General features: G+C 39.5%; 1 protein-coding gene across 1 annotated transcript in view; it reads right to left on the reverse strand.

The window, feature by feature from the left end:
• The window catches only part of ube3c (ubiquitin protein ligase E3C), a 29,281-nt gene extending 13,797 nt beyond the window's left edge, over positions 1-15,484 (reverse strand). Inside the window, exons 1-15 of the mRNA XM_083936535.1 lie at positions 15,385-15,484; positions 14,149-14,259; positions 14,009-14,062; positions 13,666-13,740; positions 12,328-12,474; positions 12,092-12,207; positions 11,816-11,973; positions 10,892-11,045; positions 9,781-10,001; positions 9,517-9,668; positions 8,171-8,358; positions 5,233-5,319; positions 4,985-5,142; positions 4,163-4,389; positions 630-734 (exon numbers count right to left, since the gene is read on the reverse strand). Of these exons, the coding sequence (XP_083792661.1) occupies positions 630-734; positions 4,163-4,389; positions 4,985-5,142; positions 5,233-5,319; positions 8,171-8,358; positions 9,517-9,668; positions 9,781-10,001; positions 10,892-11,045; positions 11,816-11,973; positions 12,092-12,207; positions 12,328-12,474; positions 13,666-13,740; positions 14,009-14,062; positions 14,149-14,214 (1,908 nt within the window). The 5' untranslated portion in view covers positions 14,215-14,259; positions 15,385-15,484. The remainder of the gene's footprint in view (positions 1-629; positions 735-4,162; positions 4,390-4,984; positions 5,143-5,232; positions 5,320-8,170; positions 8,359-9,516; positions 9,669-9,780; positions 10,002-10,891; positions 11,046-11,815; positions 11,974-12,091; positions 12,208-12,327; positions 12,475-13,665; positions 13,741-14,008; positions 14,063-14,148; positions 14,260-15,384) is intronic.
• Between the last annotated feature and the right edge of the window lie 1,299 nt (positions 15,485-16,783).

A 16,783-nucleotide genomic window follows, 5' to 3' on the forward strand; every position in this document is an offset into this window, starting at 1 on the left:
ATTAAGTTTAAGTCTAGATTTGAGACATCCAAAGCTCTGAATATCCTCCTAGAAAAAAAAACAGTAGCCTTCTTTTAAATAACCCCTAAAATATTATTTTCATAAACGTTTCCACTTGTCAGTTGTTGCTTTGGGTCCTGTGCTCACTTGTACTGTTGTATTATTTATTGTTCTTGCCTGTTAATTCATATTGTTTGTGGTTATTTTAAAGCATCGAGATTGTTCAGATCTAGTTTAAATCTCCTGGAAGCACATTGTAACGTTTTTTGAAAAAGTGATTTAATGATTGTATATTATTAACACTACTTTATTAAACAGAATAGCTAATCAGCCACTCATACAAAGTGCCTCTCTGACCATTTTCTTCTCTGCTTAAAAAACAAATTCAACATGCAAAAAAGACCTCCCCCTCCTCTTAACTGTTGTTCAGCTTAGATGCACTGTAAAAAGCTTTTATCGTGAATTGGATTTCATATTATTATTAGGGAGAAATGATAATTATCTGAATATTCACTGACTTTAACCACTGCTGCCAATTCAGGCAATTAACAAGACTCAAAGCTGACATAATATCACATCCAACAATGAATGAATACAAAATCTAAACAGTTGTGATGACAGTCAAGTACCTTATCTGCACGGATGTTGACCTCCCCAGAAAGCCAGTGACCTCCTGGACAGAAGGGTCGTCTAATGTCGCGAGCTTTCACCATCTTCACCAAGTTAGTGATGACCTGGGTAGTAGATCAAACACGCAGACAGACACACCCATACATACATCAGATTAACATCTCTAACTCGGGCAATTATATCCCCACAGAGTCCACTTCGTTGTAGGATAATGAAATGTACATTCTAAGTACTTTTCAGAGTAGAGAAAACAACACTGATGAAGAGGTTTTTCTGTGTATAGGCCGCTCAACAGGAGGAGGTGCCTTCACTGAGAGAGGGGGGAAAAAAGCAATTTGAGAATTCAGCCATTAGTGCACCATTTATGGGGAGTATAAAAGAAAAACGACCTGTGCCATCCCTCAATGTCCAGCCCTGTTCATTACTGACGAGGTCTGCTGACATCAGCCGTTGAACAGAGAATGCAAAACACAAGACAGCATTGGTTCACAGCACTGCAAGTACCAGCGTGGCTCTCTGGCCTGCAGAAGACAAAACTCTTCCCAGCAGGATTTTGGTCCAGGATTTGGACTGAAGACCTTAAAGTAGAATATTTACGGAGCAAACGTTTAGGTTTCAGCCTCCTTCGACTGGACATTATGGGCTTTGCTGTTGCTATGGCTAGTCACCGCAAGACAACTGCTATATGACCTCATGTCATTGCATGAAGATTTGTTAAGGGAGCTGTTATGTCTACCATAACAGTTACAGCAAGTCCATTTCCATATAATACCCAGGCTAAATTATTTCAATCGAAATGTTATTTTCTATAGCCCCTCATTTTCATAGAGTGACAATCAATCTTGGCCAATCACTGCAAGGCAACGAGAGTCCGCAATAATGGCAAGTGCAAAAGGCTGTAAAAGGCGCGTGGCGATGGGTTTGGAGCAGGCCTACCCCCTGACTCTGGGAATGAATAAGCATTCCTTAATTAGCCCATCGGGTTAAGTGCAAGCCTTAATGGGCCTTTCCCAAACTCCAGCGTGACATCGTTCTCCAAACATGGCCAAGAAGAAAGTTCCATTAGCAATATTAATACAAGCTTAGTTGATCATTTTCATTCAATTAACTTCTTTCAATTAAATAGATAGCTCGACAATGGAGGTGATAAAGGATGGGGAGGGACGGCTGATGACACGAACCAAACATTAGCGTGTTAGGGGTCAGCAGCGTTAAACCGACTGTAAATCCACTGTTCAATTTGGGAAATGCATTTCTCCTGCTCCCCACTTCTTTAATGGGTCGTTTTAGCTGACAAGAGGCCTTTGAGCAGATCTTTTATGAAAATTCCCAACGTGCTCTTTGCGTATTTGCCACCTTTCACGGAACGCCAGTGTTCACTTGCAAATCCTTCTGTCAAAGACTAACAGCCAAGAACAAAGTCGCTTAATTACTGTTTCCTTGACAGAGAATGGAGAAAGAGGCGGAATGAAAAGGGTGATGTGCAATGAGAAAAATAGCCAAGGAGAATGAAGTTAATGCTGTTTTCTGCCTCATTTCTTCTGGGTAAATAACCAAAGGATGACCTCCATGGCAGCAATCCACCTTGTCTTTGCCTGCTCATGCATACATGCTTGATTTCCACTAACACAAGGCATTAGGTAACTATGCTTCAATGCACAGAGAGGCCACACAAGGATTATCCCTGATGTCAATGTGTCACATATCAAGATTTATGCTTTGGGGTATCAACAGCAAAGAATGAGAGAAATCTTGGATTATTGTCATGAGTTCAAATGACAACACTGTTACAATAGCTTAGCAGTCAACAGTTTGAAGCTTGTTTTTCCATGGAGGTTAAATTATTTAGTATGTTCAGGGTTTTTTCTGCATTATAAATTCTCAGGCAGCCACCTCACTGAAACGATCTGCCTGTGCTGGAATCTTGATTGAAAATCAATAGTTCTCCCTCAATAAAAAATATATTAAAAATGTTTTCCACAATTTATAAATTCTGTATGAATATTTTGGGAAGTGATTTTGACACACCTAGGCTATAACGTGTATTCTGGATTTTAATTTAATTATTTATCTCCCTCATAAGAGACTTTATCTCCGCGACCCCAGAGCGCTCCTTGACATTTGTTCACCTGTAACCATGGCGCCCTTCCTGTAGCTCAAAGTAAGTGCATGGTGCCGCCTCTTTCGTACTGTATCTATTCATGCAGTTTAACATCCCACTATAGTATTTTCGCAAGGAGAGTGTTATTTTGTGCGTGTGTGTGTGTGTGCTCTTTGCGTACTGGATGTGGAGAACTGTTCAATAAATAGTCAGATATTAGTACCTTGTGATGTGTGGAAAAGGATTTTGGATGGACTCAGGTTCATGCCAGCTGACCAAATCTATTGCATTGTTATAGAGTTATTGTGAAGTTTAATTAATAGCACAAATTCACCTGAGAACTGATGACATCTGTGTGTTATAGACCCTGGCCCTGTGCACTGAACAGTATATGACAAAGTAGTGAATCTCAATTTTAAATAGGCCTATAGGCTCATAGGTTTTTTTTTCCAAAAAAACTAAAAAACAATTTTTTTCACAGCACGTCCTTCAAAAGTACTTACAGCGGCCCTGCCGGTGTGTGTAGATTGACTGAAAAAAACGTGCAAGTATCATAAACGTGAGTCACAGATCTTATTTTCTGACATAATGTGTTTTGGATTATGCGAAACCAGCGCGATGCTAAACTAACTGTATATTAGGAATAACCTAATGAGTTCGGATGTAAAGTCATAACTAAGGCAAAGGGCCAATCAATGATCAAAGATGTTCCATCACCATGGTTACCGTGCACATAAGCTTTCCAGTTTGCATGTGCCACTTGTCAGTGTAGCACATCGTAGTAAGCTAGATCGATTTTAAAATAACATATCAATGAATTAGGTCTCCACTGAATGACTGTGGTGCAAAATGGCATGCAATTAATGAAAAAGTATGCCGTGCAGAAAAACTGCTGTTTACCATTAGTGAGCATAATTCTGTGACATTTTATGATTTATACCTACCCCAGGTGCAAGTGTAACTACTTAGAGTTATGTTGTAACTTATCTCCGTAGTTCAACCACTTTTACTTGAGTAATGCATGAATCACAACTTAGTACTACTTGACGTTATAAGTAGGCTAAGTTTGAAATTACACACGGCTGATGCAACAGGCTGCAGAGTGATTATGTGTGCATCTCACTACTCAAAACTCATTTCAGTTTCAAATCATCTTTTAAGCAATCCTCTGTGTGTTTGAGTTGACAAAGTGTATGTGCAATTTAAAAACATAGCAAAGAGAACAAGAAACAGACAAGTTTTACATGATTCATGCCTTTTGTTCTTGGATACTGCATCACTCCTGACATCACTGATGATTTCCCCAAATAGTACGAATACTGAGTGAATAATAAGATTTGCTTATTGTCAACTGAATGTTGACAAATTCAAATGCCTGCAATAAAAATTTTAATTTCTTGAAACCATTATGTTATGCTTTATACATCTTACCTTGAAGAGCTGTACCCAGCGTTTCTGCTCGGCTTGGATCCTCTGCTGAACCGCAGTGTTTGTCTTGACACCCACACTGCGGAAGGCAGCCATATACTCCTCACGGTGCTCTGTTTTTGTCTCCGGGTAGGCCAGCTTGATGATTCCCAGGCACGCGTCCCTCAGACAGCGAGACAGAGTCACCAGCTCTAACAGCGTGAAGGGCATCATGGAGGATTGTGTCTGACCTGTTGAGAGGGAGAATGCACTCATTGTCTTTTACAGATATTGATTTTCACATTTACATGGCGGCAAGACAGCTTGTGATTGCCGAAAACAAACGACAACGGCAATGTAATTTTTGCTAAATAACCACCAAATGAGGGAAATGGATAGATAGAGGATAGATGGGTGTGTCCACATAAAAATTTAATTGGATAGAAAGGGCATTGAGCCATTTGCCATGGTAATTTGACTAGTACAAGTAAATAGGGATTGTTTTAAGTTGACATGGTGGCAACACACGTCAGTGGGGCCATAAAGTGTGTCGCAGCTCCCTGGGAGGATAGCAAACCGACGCAGCTGGAGATTTTCTCCAGAGCTGCAGGGAGTGAGGAGGAGGGAGATTTTCTCCAGAGCTGCAGGGAGTGAGGAGGAGGGACCGCTAGCTTGATAATTCCGCTTTGACAAAGTTGTCTGGTGATAGCAATGTGCTTTCCTACACTGTGACAGGAGTGTGTGGTTGAAGCATAGGTTTATAAGACTCATTTAGCATTATACGTCACTACTCCAATGCTAGTTTGGCCGATACAGCAAAACTTCACAGATGAAAAAGTCTACTACCTTCCATTTCGTGACCGAAAAACTCGCTGTCATGAACAGAGATAAGCGAGTGGCTGAAGAGAGAGCTGAAGAGATAGAAGAGGGGAATGATGCGGTTGGAGTCCTCAAATGACATGGGAGACCCTCGTGAGATCAGCTGTAGCAGCGGCACCATGGAGCTGAGGGGAAAGACAGAAAGGAAGAGTAAAGTACGAGGCCCACGCTGTACAGAGCATACACAAAGATACATTTGCCAATAATAAGCTCACCCAGTGATCATCTTAGTTGTCATGGAAGTTATCAGGTGCCAGAGATGCCTTAGGAAACGTGCGTTGAAAGCTAAACTGTACAGAAGTCTGCGGAGTACAAAGAAGCAGAGAGGCACATTCAATTTAAACATGTATTTTGATAACGAATGCAGCTCAAGACGACATGAGTTAAAAGAGCTATTTCCTTCAGATGACACAATCAGTGTGAAGAACAGTAAAATGACTTTCCGTCAATCTGTCTGCTCTGTTGAGATTGTTAAATTTGCCCGCTTAACTAAAGGACACAAGTAAAAGGAGGAAAAATAAATGACACAGTTAACCAACATTTACCGCATAGAATTTTCTGGCCTTTCTCTCCCCTTTTATACCTTGTGATGGCCGAAAAGAGATTAAATGAGCCATTAAGCTTTATTTAGGCGAGGCACCTTCCATTAGTAAACTAGTTGCTGGCGAGGGTACCCAGCTAGGGTCATAAACAGCCCTCTGGTTTCCTGCTGGAGCCCCATTTAACTTAATGGCCAGGGCAGCAAGACAATGGAGGACGGAGGAGGAGGGGAAGCCTGGCCCTCGCTGTGACCCCGCAGCGCCAGCATGCTTCCACACTCTCAGTGAATTACGTGATAACACCCGGGGAAAGGCCCACATACCTCGCTATAGTCGCTCTGCACTCAACGGGCTGTGGCACCAAGGTGTGAAGCTGCCCTTTGTTCGTGTGTGTGTTTGTGTGTGCTCCTAAATTGCATGGCTTTTCACACAGAGGGTAAGTACAGGTGACAATAATGTGGTAAGTAAGCTAAAAGGCAAAATAAAGTGCCCCTGCATATAATAGGCCCTTGTTTAAGAGTGACAGTGCTGACACCTATAAGGATGCTTGCCTTTAATAGGGCAGCATTATGTATTCTCAGCAGAGGAGGAGAGGAGTAAAGGTCAGTGGAGAAATAGAGCAAAGAGACAAAAAGAGAGAAGAAAGTAGTGTGAGAAAAAAGGGGATGTTTTCTAAATATTCCACTCTCAATGTCAACGCTCATATTCCCATTCCACAATTCAATCTCCCTAAACCCATTCAAAACTCACAAAATGGAAATGAGCATCAGGAGCAGGAGTGTCAAACGACCCTCAATACGTCTTGAAAAATGGTTTGAGCCGAGGACACACCATCTGTCAGTAAGTACTACAAGGCTCAGGAGAGAAGCAAGGAGTCGAGCTGGGGGCTCATAACAAGTGATGTGGGTGTTTGATTGAAATGGGAAACAAAGCACTAAATGCCAGCTGACATGCTGATTTACGGCCTGAGAGAACCCAAACCCCCATTTCAATCATGGAATGAACCACTAATAAACAAAGTCAAGACATCAAAAGGGGGTGCGCGCATGTGTGTTTGTGTGTGTGTATGTGAAAAGCAACTTGATGAATCACGCCCAGATCATTTCATTTTGCAGTAATGAAAGAATCACTGTTCAGCAGAAAAAAAATAAGAGCCGCGCTCGAGTCCGATTTGATACCATAAAGACTAAAAGAGTGATTTTCCACCGCAATGCCAATTTGTTTTTGCAGTCTTCTGTATTAACATGATCAACATCATTATCTCACGACAACACAAAAATCAACAGCAACCATCCAAAAGTAAAAGCTCATCTGCACTCACTTTCATCAGAGCCAGCCCCGTTAGCAACAGAGTGATAGATTGGGTAAAACCGAACTATCAAAGTGAAATTACACCAAATATCCAACGCTAAACAATTAAAGTGAAATTACACCACACCCACTTGAACAAACCAGGGCTACGTAGCAAACCAATCAAACATCGATTTTGGTCCCAAATCATTGTACGGCTTTTAAGTTGTCTTTTAAAAAAATATATTTTATGAGACATATAACATATTTATTAAAAGGCAGTGTGCCGGGCTGCCTGGACGACTGGCTAGCCTCTCTTTTTTTTTGCTGTAGGAGCAGTAAATCAAGGCAGGGATGCAATTTGCTCCCCTTAGCCTCTTGTAAAGCTATCCCGTCCACTCCTGCAGTGATTAATCTTTCTCAGTGAGCTAATTATTTTGTACAGATATCCAATAATGATGGAAGACGAAGGGCAGGATTTATGGTAAAAGCGAACAGAAGGAGGAAGCCGTAAAAAATTAAGGGGAATGGGGTATATACTCTGAAATTCCTCTAAATTCTGATCAACCATTTGCGGCAATACTTCAAAATAACTAGTTGACCATTGGACTCAAGCTGCATATGTCCAGTTTTTAATTACAGAGGAAGCTAATTTATGTTTATTCTTTTAGTTTTGGGAATGCTAGGGCTTCACAAAAAGTAACATAGCGTTGCAAACATGATATGAATCTTTATGCTGTACATCAACATCCCCACCCACACATTTAAATCAACCGGCTCCACTAATAATTAACTAGAGCAGGTTGACCATCCATGAAGCTCGGTCGGGATCACCTCCTGTCAGTCAATGCACCATCCACCCCCCATCACCTCCTCTGACATCCTGGCCTAATGTAATCAACCTGAGAAGGGGTAATTGCCCTCATCCAGAACTGACAGCTTCCCTGACATCCCTGCTTCCTTTGCCGGTTGTAAATGCCATCGGGTGCGGACCACTGATAACTGCCTGCCTCACTTCACCGTTATTTACATTACTGCTTACAGCGCGGAAACACATAAAGACACAGTTTTCCTCTCAATCAGGTAGGTGTGTAAACAACTTCTCTAAACTCAAGGATGATCTGGACAAGACATGTAAAATGTTATGATATGAAATAAAAAGAAAAAAGCCTTTAAAATTACTTTCGCCTTAGAAACACCTGCTTCGCTGTGAGTTGCACGGTGGTTAAAGGTGCAGTATTTAAAATACCATACGTATTTAATGGCATACTGTGTTGCGTTCCGGTTCTCCCTAAAAAGTCTCATCAGGTTTGTGTATTTTTACCTGACTTTTGGCACCATGAGGCGATGCTGAACCATGAGTGTGTGACAGATAGATGCCATCATGGTGAAAACCTCCTCGCTGGCCGAATCCCTCCACACCAGGTTCAGCAGGGCGTTGGTCTGATGCTTGGTATCCAGCTTGTGGACACACTCCTCTGTGATCAGCTGCACTGAGATTCTGCTGTCATCCTGAGAGAGAAGGAAAAACAAGAGTAATTTGCCAACACATTAATACGTATTTGTAAGCATTTGTGACAGAGGAAGGACATTAAAAAGATAATTTAGTTTATCATAGGGCTTTAGTTAAATTATATCATTATTTGCAGATCAATTGATTCTAATGATTAAAACCCATCAACCTTAAATTTGAATCATTAAGCTTTGTTCCACTCTTTAATTGAAAATGCTTTATATATACACACTCTTTGGGGTGTTTAAGTTGTGCTTTTTAATTACCTTAACACTTATTCCTTTGTTAAATTAACCCACATTGGTAATAGTAGTCAGAATTGTGCATCGGACTGGGTGACTATCCATATAACAAAACTAGCATGAAAATGACATGCTGTACACCTGATAAACGTGATACGTTATGGTCTAGTGGCTAGGATTCCTTGTTTTCACCCGAGGCTCGACTACAGGTATGGGAACTGCAGGTTTTTGGGGGCGGCAGCAGCTCAGCCTGTGAGGAATGGATGGTCCCTGTACTGAGCCAGTGTGGACTAATAGTTGGAGATGTGCCAGTTGGCCTCCTGGGCACTGCTGAGATGCCCTTGAGCAAGGCACTGAACTGCTCAGGGAACCTGTCCAGGGCAGCTCTGACATCTCTCCATTAATGTATATGTTCGGTTTCTGCATGTGTGTGTATGTCGAGCCTTTGTGCATCTCCTCCTGTGATGTATGTAATTATACAAGGTGAGTTTTTAAAAGCCGATCCTGGTGCAGCTGCAGTCAGGAAAGAACCTCATCATCATTAAGCCAATGACATCCCATGCCAGATTTGCCCTTTTCTCTCCTGATACTGATATCTGATATCAAAATTTACCGTATCTGCCAATACCAAGTACCAGTCTGATATCAGTGCTCTTTTCCCTAAAATATTTAGAACATGTACCTGACTTTATGAATCCCATTTCGATAAGTCAGATTAAGTTAACATGGGCAGGAACTGTAACCGCAAACTTCTTGACTATAAGTGGAGACGCCATCATTCTTTTTAGGCTCATGCATATTCTGGCCAACACCGATCGGATCAGTGCATTCCTAATTAAGACTAATATCGCTTCTTACCATGGTGATCCATTACCATTATGTGTTTATTTATATGCCCATGTGTATGTATCATACCTGCTTGGGTGGTGGATGAATGCCTGTGTCATCGTCATCCTCTGAGTCGCTGGTAACTTCAGGCCTGCTGCTGCTCTCTGACACAGGCAACAGCGGCAGTAGTGTCTGCAAAGCCCGGAGGTACAGCAGAAGACCTTCCTCAGATAGTGAGCCTGCCAACATACACCAGTCACCATTACTGTTTACACCATCAAATGAGCCCCATATATGGTTCCTTCGAGCAAACATCGGCCTATGTGCACACCTCTAAACTATTCCACCTACCTAAGCAGTTCTCCCCTGCAGAGAGAACAAAGTAAAACACCCACGGTGCCTGGCTCTGTGCTGTTGAGGAGGAGCCGATGGTGGCCTGAAGGGAGCTCAGGAAGGCCTCGAATGGGAATGAGAGACGGACATCCGACAGGGCCGGGATAAAGAAGTGAAAGATCTGCTCGGTGAATGGTGCAGAGATAAACTCCTCAGTAAAGGCTGCAAATACAAACTGCCTATAAAACAATAGACAAACATTGGACAAGTTAATGAACAGCATGAAAAGGGTACCATTATACATAGAAAAACACTATGTTATTACAGAAATGAGTTAAGACAGTAGGGTATTCTAACATCGGCCTGCTCTCTGTTGCGTGAGTGCTTCAATATTGTGTCTCCAAACAGAGCTGCTTTGTGTGTCCCAGTCACACACATCTGGTGGGCCAAGTCAGATAATTAGCTGTAAGAGTCAGTGTGTACACAAGTTTCTCTCACTCCCGCCTTGCTTTTCTTCAAAGAAGAAAAGAAGTCGCCTGTCGTTTGTTATTAAGAATGTCTGAAACAGAGGGCAAACAGCCTGATATTCTGCACTCCGGCGAGCGAGCGAGTCTGGGGGTCTTTTATGGCTTGTTGTAAATTGGTCTCTGAAGCAATTACTGCCTCACCACAGACTTGGAGGGGACAAAACTGATGTAGTTTGTCTGATAAGTTAAATGGATGATTTTTTAAGAATTCACAAGGGACAAAGATGTTCCTTTCCTGCCATCGTGCCATTGTCTTTTCCCTGTACTCAAAAGGCAGCAATTTGGGAGGTGTGCAAACATTTCTAAATTTAAATTCTTATCATCCTACAGTGTAATAATAATTTAAAAAAAGCTGGATACTAAGCAGAACTTTTCAGCCTCCTCCAGAGTAAAGGACACACAACAATGTAACAACTAAGTAAGGGTGACACATGAATGAATAACTTAGATTTAGTCTTCTACTACATTTTGCATCTTGTCATATTTCTTTTACAATACATAATTATTCTGTCTGTCAAATCATATTTGGCATGTACTTTTTGGCAATGATTTGAAAGCTTCTGCCACGATGTGTGTAGAGTTACTTCAGTCTGGTGCTGTACCTTGCGCCTGTTGTGCAGGAGGAGTAGGTAAAGTGCAGAGGTTTGAGGATGTGCTCCAACAGTGTGCTTGCCATGGGGATAGAGGGAGCGTCACTGTACTCCAGACTACAAGGGAGCCTGTGATTCACAAGAATATACAGCGACCTGTAGTATCCTAAGAGAAAGACATTTTCATAAAGGATGTTAAGACACCAGTTCATTTTACAAAACATCTGCAAATATAATTAAAAGCTTTAGATAAGAATAAGAAGCCGTAAATGTTCCTGTTTGCAGTTACAAGTGTAGATTTAGTGTGGCAATTAAAATGAGTCAACAGTCTGCCACTTGAGCTTTTCTCTGTTACGCTAAATGTAACTCATAGTCATATATATAATGCCAGTGTAAAAGGAGAAGCAAGGATAACCGGCAACATTATTTACATTTGATCTGTAACAGTAGGGTCACCCATTTTGCATGGTTAATGAGGCTTTAAGACATCTGACTGCAGTTGACACTAAACATTCATATTAAACCTGATGCTTTGTGTTGACGGGTATTAATCATTTCAAAACAGTGCTCTTGAAATGAGTCATAGTTCTGGGAAAATGTAAACACTAAGTGATGTACTTGACCTATGCACGACAGCACTGTATATACTCAGGTGCCAGTCAGAGCAGGAACCGCCCATATGCAGATAAAAGTAGTCAAACACACTTCAGACCAATTGCTATTGACACACATTGAGCGTCTCTATTGAGACTTTAATGTTTGAAAATCAGGCCTTAAAAGGTTTATTTGTGTCTGTGCTACAGTAAACGCTGGAATATTGCCACTGTTTGCAATACTGAAGTTTTGAATCCTCCACAAAACTGACAGCAGACGCAACAACAATAAATTATGCATATATCCTCAAGCATGGCCAAGGCAATAACCTCAATCACTTACCTGTCTGTACCATATAGTGCAAAATCTGCTCGAGTAATGAAGCTACATAGTTAGCATCTGGAATAACAGGAAGATAGGTTTTCTCTGAAGAAAAGATGTCTAGCATCCGCATGGGAACGGTCACATTTAAACTGTCGTCCCTGCAGTTCTGTAGGAGCCTGGGGAGACAAAAAGTTAGATGGTAACAACAACTGCAGCTTTCTTCTGTATCACAGGTTTTATGCATCCAGCAGCTAAAAATATGAACCCATTATTCATTTTTTAAAGTTACTGTACCTGCAGCAGAAGCCTAAGATCCTCTTGATTTGAAACATACATGTCTGCCTCTGTGGCCCCACCAACAGCTTCACAAACTGACCATTGTGTTTCACCAGGTTCTGGCACAACCATATCTTTATGAACACATAAACAGACAACCTTTGTAAGATGTTCATCAGACGTGTCTACAATAGCATCTGTGAAACGATCATTATACTTGTAATTGAAGAGCATCAAAGTTATCAAATTCTCACCAATCTATGTGCATCCACGCTCTGTCTGTAGAAAAATATGAGTTGTCTTGATAAGAGGCAAAGAACAGGACCGTCCAATACATGCTGTGCTCCTGCTCCCTGTGTCTGGCTGACGCATTCGTCAAACCTGGCCCTCTGGATGGCATACTGGAAGAAAATATTCAAAGGTCACGTATTGCATCTACTCTGTTTGTACATACTTGTTTAAATAATATCACAAACACTACAAATTTACAATAAAGTTAGCTGTGTTTAAACAAATGGTTAAAAATTGAGCATTTCATCAACTTGGCTGACTTGGACAGAAGACCAGGGTTTATATTGTCAATGGCAGTTAATAAAACAGTACCATGTCTTAAAAGATATCACGCACCAAAATGTTTTTCAAATAAGCAGAAAAAAGGATATGAAACAGGACAAAGTCTGCATCCTATTTTTTTATCAGTAATTCATTCAGACATGTTGTCACATATCTGCTTTCCCAACACAGGCTGAGGTTAGGCTTGTGTTGAGAGCATTGAGAAGCTATGGTTACTATCAGAGCTCTAATTAATTCACTTAAACACTATTTTGCTGACAAATTGCTTAAGATCATTCTTATTTTATAAACTGTCCCTTCCATAATTAAAAGACAAGTATCTCATATCTCAAGCACTTTTCATCGTACCCACTCCTCATGACCTTTATCTAATACGACCAAGCACAACAGGGAGAAGCAAGACCAGAGAAGCAAACAATAATTTGTATATTACCACCAAGTGACAAACAGTACGACAAACATCATTTTTTTGTGACTGAAAAGTTCTAGCCACTTAGCAAATCCTTACTAAATCAACCACAAAGCAAGTAATTGTTTGTGGTGAGACTTCCTGCACGGATGTGCATTCCAACAGCGACATCAACCAATTCACATTTCTAAAGCTAGAAAGACTAAACCACTGAATCAACTGCAGGCAAAGTTAATCAGATACAGCATCAACAACACCAGGAGACAGTCAGCACTATTCATAAGCAAGCTGCAGGATACAGGGTTTCATTTGTGAGCACTGACCAACGACATTGGAAGTAGCCAAGTGAGTACATCCCACAGATGTTACGCATAATTAGACAATACTCGGTGTTTAAAAGCCCACCCTCTTATGTCAGCTACTTCCACTAACCTGTACCTACAGATTGGGGTTTTCCTTGTTCCTACTTTTAATCTATTTTAAAAGTTGTTGTTTGACTCAACAACAGGCTAATGATACTTTTTGATGCAGAAGAGAATATTTGACTCTGAAGGTCATATACTGTATATATAATCTTAAAAATAGATCTGTATAATGTTAGCAGACTTACCTGTCGTTTCAGGTCCTGGTAGCCACGTATGTAGGACTGAATGATAATGGCATTCTTCAGCCTTTTTCTTTCATCCTGAGTAATAAAAGAAAACACCTTGTTTGACCATGAAACCAAAATAGTCTGATACCATACAATCTTAAACCTTAAATAACACTCTTTTGGGCTGCATCCCTTCCCATTTAAATTGATGGTGTGAAAAGTAGTCGGACAGAATTCTTATTGTAGAAACAATATGGATGGATTTCTTGAAATAAACCAACAAAACAAGACACAAGCATTAAAGCATAAGGACTTGCGTCTATGAGCAGCTTGTCAACAAAGCACAGCAAAACTTGGTTACCTCTCTTTTTCTTCTTTCTTCTTGAGTGCGGTGCAGCAGAGAGGCTTTCTCCTCCTAAAAACAACACAGGAGAACCTGAAAACACTTTAAACACTAACACACTTTGTGATTTATGCTAAAAAGTCAAATAACACACATACCTTTTTACTTGCTCCTCCAAGTGATACCTTGGGTCTTGTCTTGAAATCTCCCTCAAAGCTAAACATTGTTAGATTTTTCCCATTGACTGATTCAGAGGTTGACACGAATTTCTGGAAGAGAATGTGAAACCAAAATGCTTATGCAACACCACACGGAGGAGTAAACACTGAAACAGGGAATGAAATGAAACAAAAAATGTGTTTATTGTTATTCATTTAGATTGATACTGTCATTTTGCCTGTTATAGGGAAGGTTTTCGTTGCCACCGTACTCTACGGGGGAATCGTTTGGTCTATGTAAATCATAAATAAGTCACAGAGTGTGGTCTTTACCTACTCTGTAAAGTGTCCTGAGATAACTTTTGTTATGATTTGGCACTGTAAATAAAATTGAATTGAATTATAATTAATTAAATGTTTATATTGTTTTAACTTTTACTCAAAGTATCTTACAAAATACCATTTATATCTCATAAACTCATATCAACTATATATTACAAATATTTCCATTTTTTAAATTAAATCAAACATTATAAACCTACTGATATATTTTAGTATCAAAATACAAATGCATTCAGAATTTAAAAATAAACAAATAAATATAGGCATAAAATATCATTAGAAAGGGAAATAAAGAAAAAAATAATAATCTAAATAAATAAATTAAAAAATATCAGAAATATAAGCAAATAAAATAGAATAAAAAAGGGAAATTAAGAAAGAATAGATTATAATCTAAATAAATAAACAAACAATGATAATCAAACCTATTCATCCCTGTACCCTATACCACAAGAACAAGTGTCTGCGTTATTAGTAATGTATAACCCCAAATAAAACAGCCATGAACAAACATGCGGGGCACTTTTGAACGCCAAGACGACAGGTTAACTCAAGATAGTTATCCGGCTTCAGTTTGGTTGCAACAATAGTTAGCTAGCCGGTTAACTTAGCTTTAGCTAATGACTCAGCAGCTGTCAAGAGTCAAACGTTGCCCTTCACTTTACGTGACCCCAAGCAGCAACTGAAGACACCACATAACAAAACATTTATTGGTAATATATGTCGCAGTGCTGCTTCTTTCATTTGTGAGAAACATGGTTTTTGTTGACGTTAGCACTGCAGCTTAGCTACCTAGCAGAGAGAGGCTAACTTCTTTACGGGGGGTGTATTCTTATTCCGCATGTCCTTTTTGACATCGCTCATATTACTCGTGTGAGAATTAGAATCGTTTACCTTTGACTTTTGAATTAAGGAGTGAAACGGGACCAATAAGACTGAGGTGGCAGTTTTAGGTTATTCCAAAACGTCAAGTCTTCTTATTCCTCCTCTCCTCTCTCTAGAAATCAACACAACACACAGAGAACAGCTAACTTAACTGTTTCCGGTTCTTGCAATGTTCCGGGAAGCTGATTGGACAACACTCATGCCAATCATATCCCGAGTGGTTAGAACCCGCCTCTCATCTTAGATGCATTGAGAAGGTTCTGTGACTTTCCATGAAAGAGAAACTACACATAAAATTATTGTTTTGATCATATATTTTATCATGGAGGACTCAACATGACTTAAGTCTAAAACAAATGCACAAATAAATGTATTAATAAAACACAAATAATTAAATCATTGCATAAATACATACAGGAATCAATACAAAAATAAATAAGTAAATGAAAAAATACATAATAAAAAACAAACACATGCATGAATAAATGAATACATAAAGAATAAATACATTTATTTCTACATTTTGTTAACCTACATTTATTTATTCTGTATTTCTGTGACCATATGTTAATGAGGTAGGAGGTGTCATTTACTCATGCATTTATTCCAGCATTTACTTATTCATGCATTTATTGATTTTGTATTTATTTATTCTTCTATTTATCCATACATTTATTTATGCGTTTATTGAGACTTAAGTCATGTTTAGTCCTCCATAATTTATTGCACTGTATACATAATACCATGTATGCAAGGCTTTATAGTTTAGTTTAGTATATATATTGTATAAGTGTCTGTATATTATCCTACAGTGATGGTGCAATTAATCCCTCAGCGTAGTATTTCCCTCACAAATGCTCTATCTTATGCACGTTTTATCTTTCTATTTGCTGTAGATAGTTTTGTACTCATACTTATTCTGTATTGTGTGCTTTTCTCTCTGTTTTATTACGGCATCTCAGGTCTGCTCAAAACTAAGTCTCAATATACTTGTGCAGTGACAATAAAGTATGTATCTATCTATAAATGATATATCTAAGTCAAAAGGTTAGAGACAAAGGCAAGGCATAGCAAATGAATGGATGGACTGTTCATTGAGCATTTTGACAAATTATATTCTGGTGTTTAATCAACATATTTAATGGGAGTTGCATGGCCATGTCTTTAACCCAATGACACAGTAGCCTATACCCAATCATATTATATTTACCAAAGAAATGGTTTCAATCTGAATAATCAGTAAATATAATAATAAAATATATGTATTTACTGATTATTCAGATATGTAACAAGGGTCATATGAAACCATTTCTATATTACATATAAGAAATAAAAGTAAAGTTAACTAATATTTGAAAAAACAGGCTCGGTATGTTCTAAAGCTTTCAGACAGAAGACGTTTGCTCGG

This window comes from Echiichthys vipera (assembly GCF_963691815.1).
Source record: "Echiichthys vipera genome assembly, chromosome: 21".
Lineage (NCBI taxonomy): Eukaryota > Metazoa > Chordata > Actinopteri > Perciformes > Trachinidae > Echiichthys > Echiichthys vipera.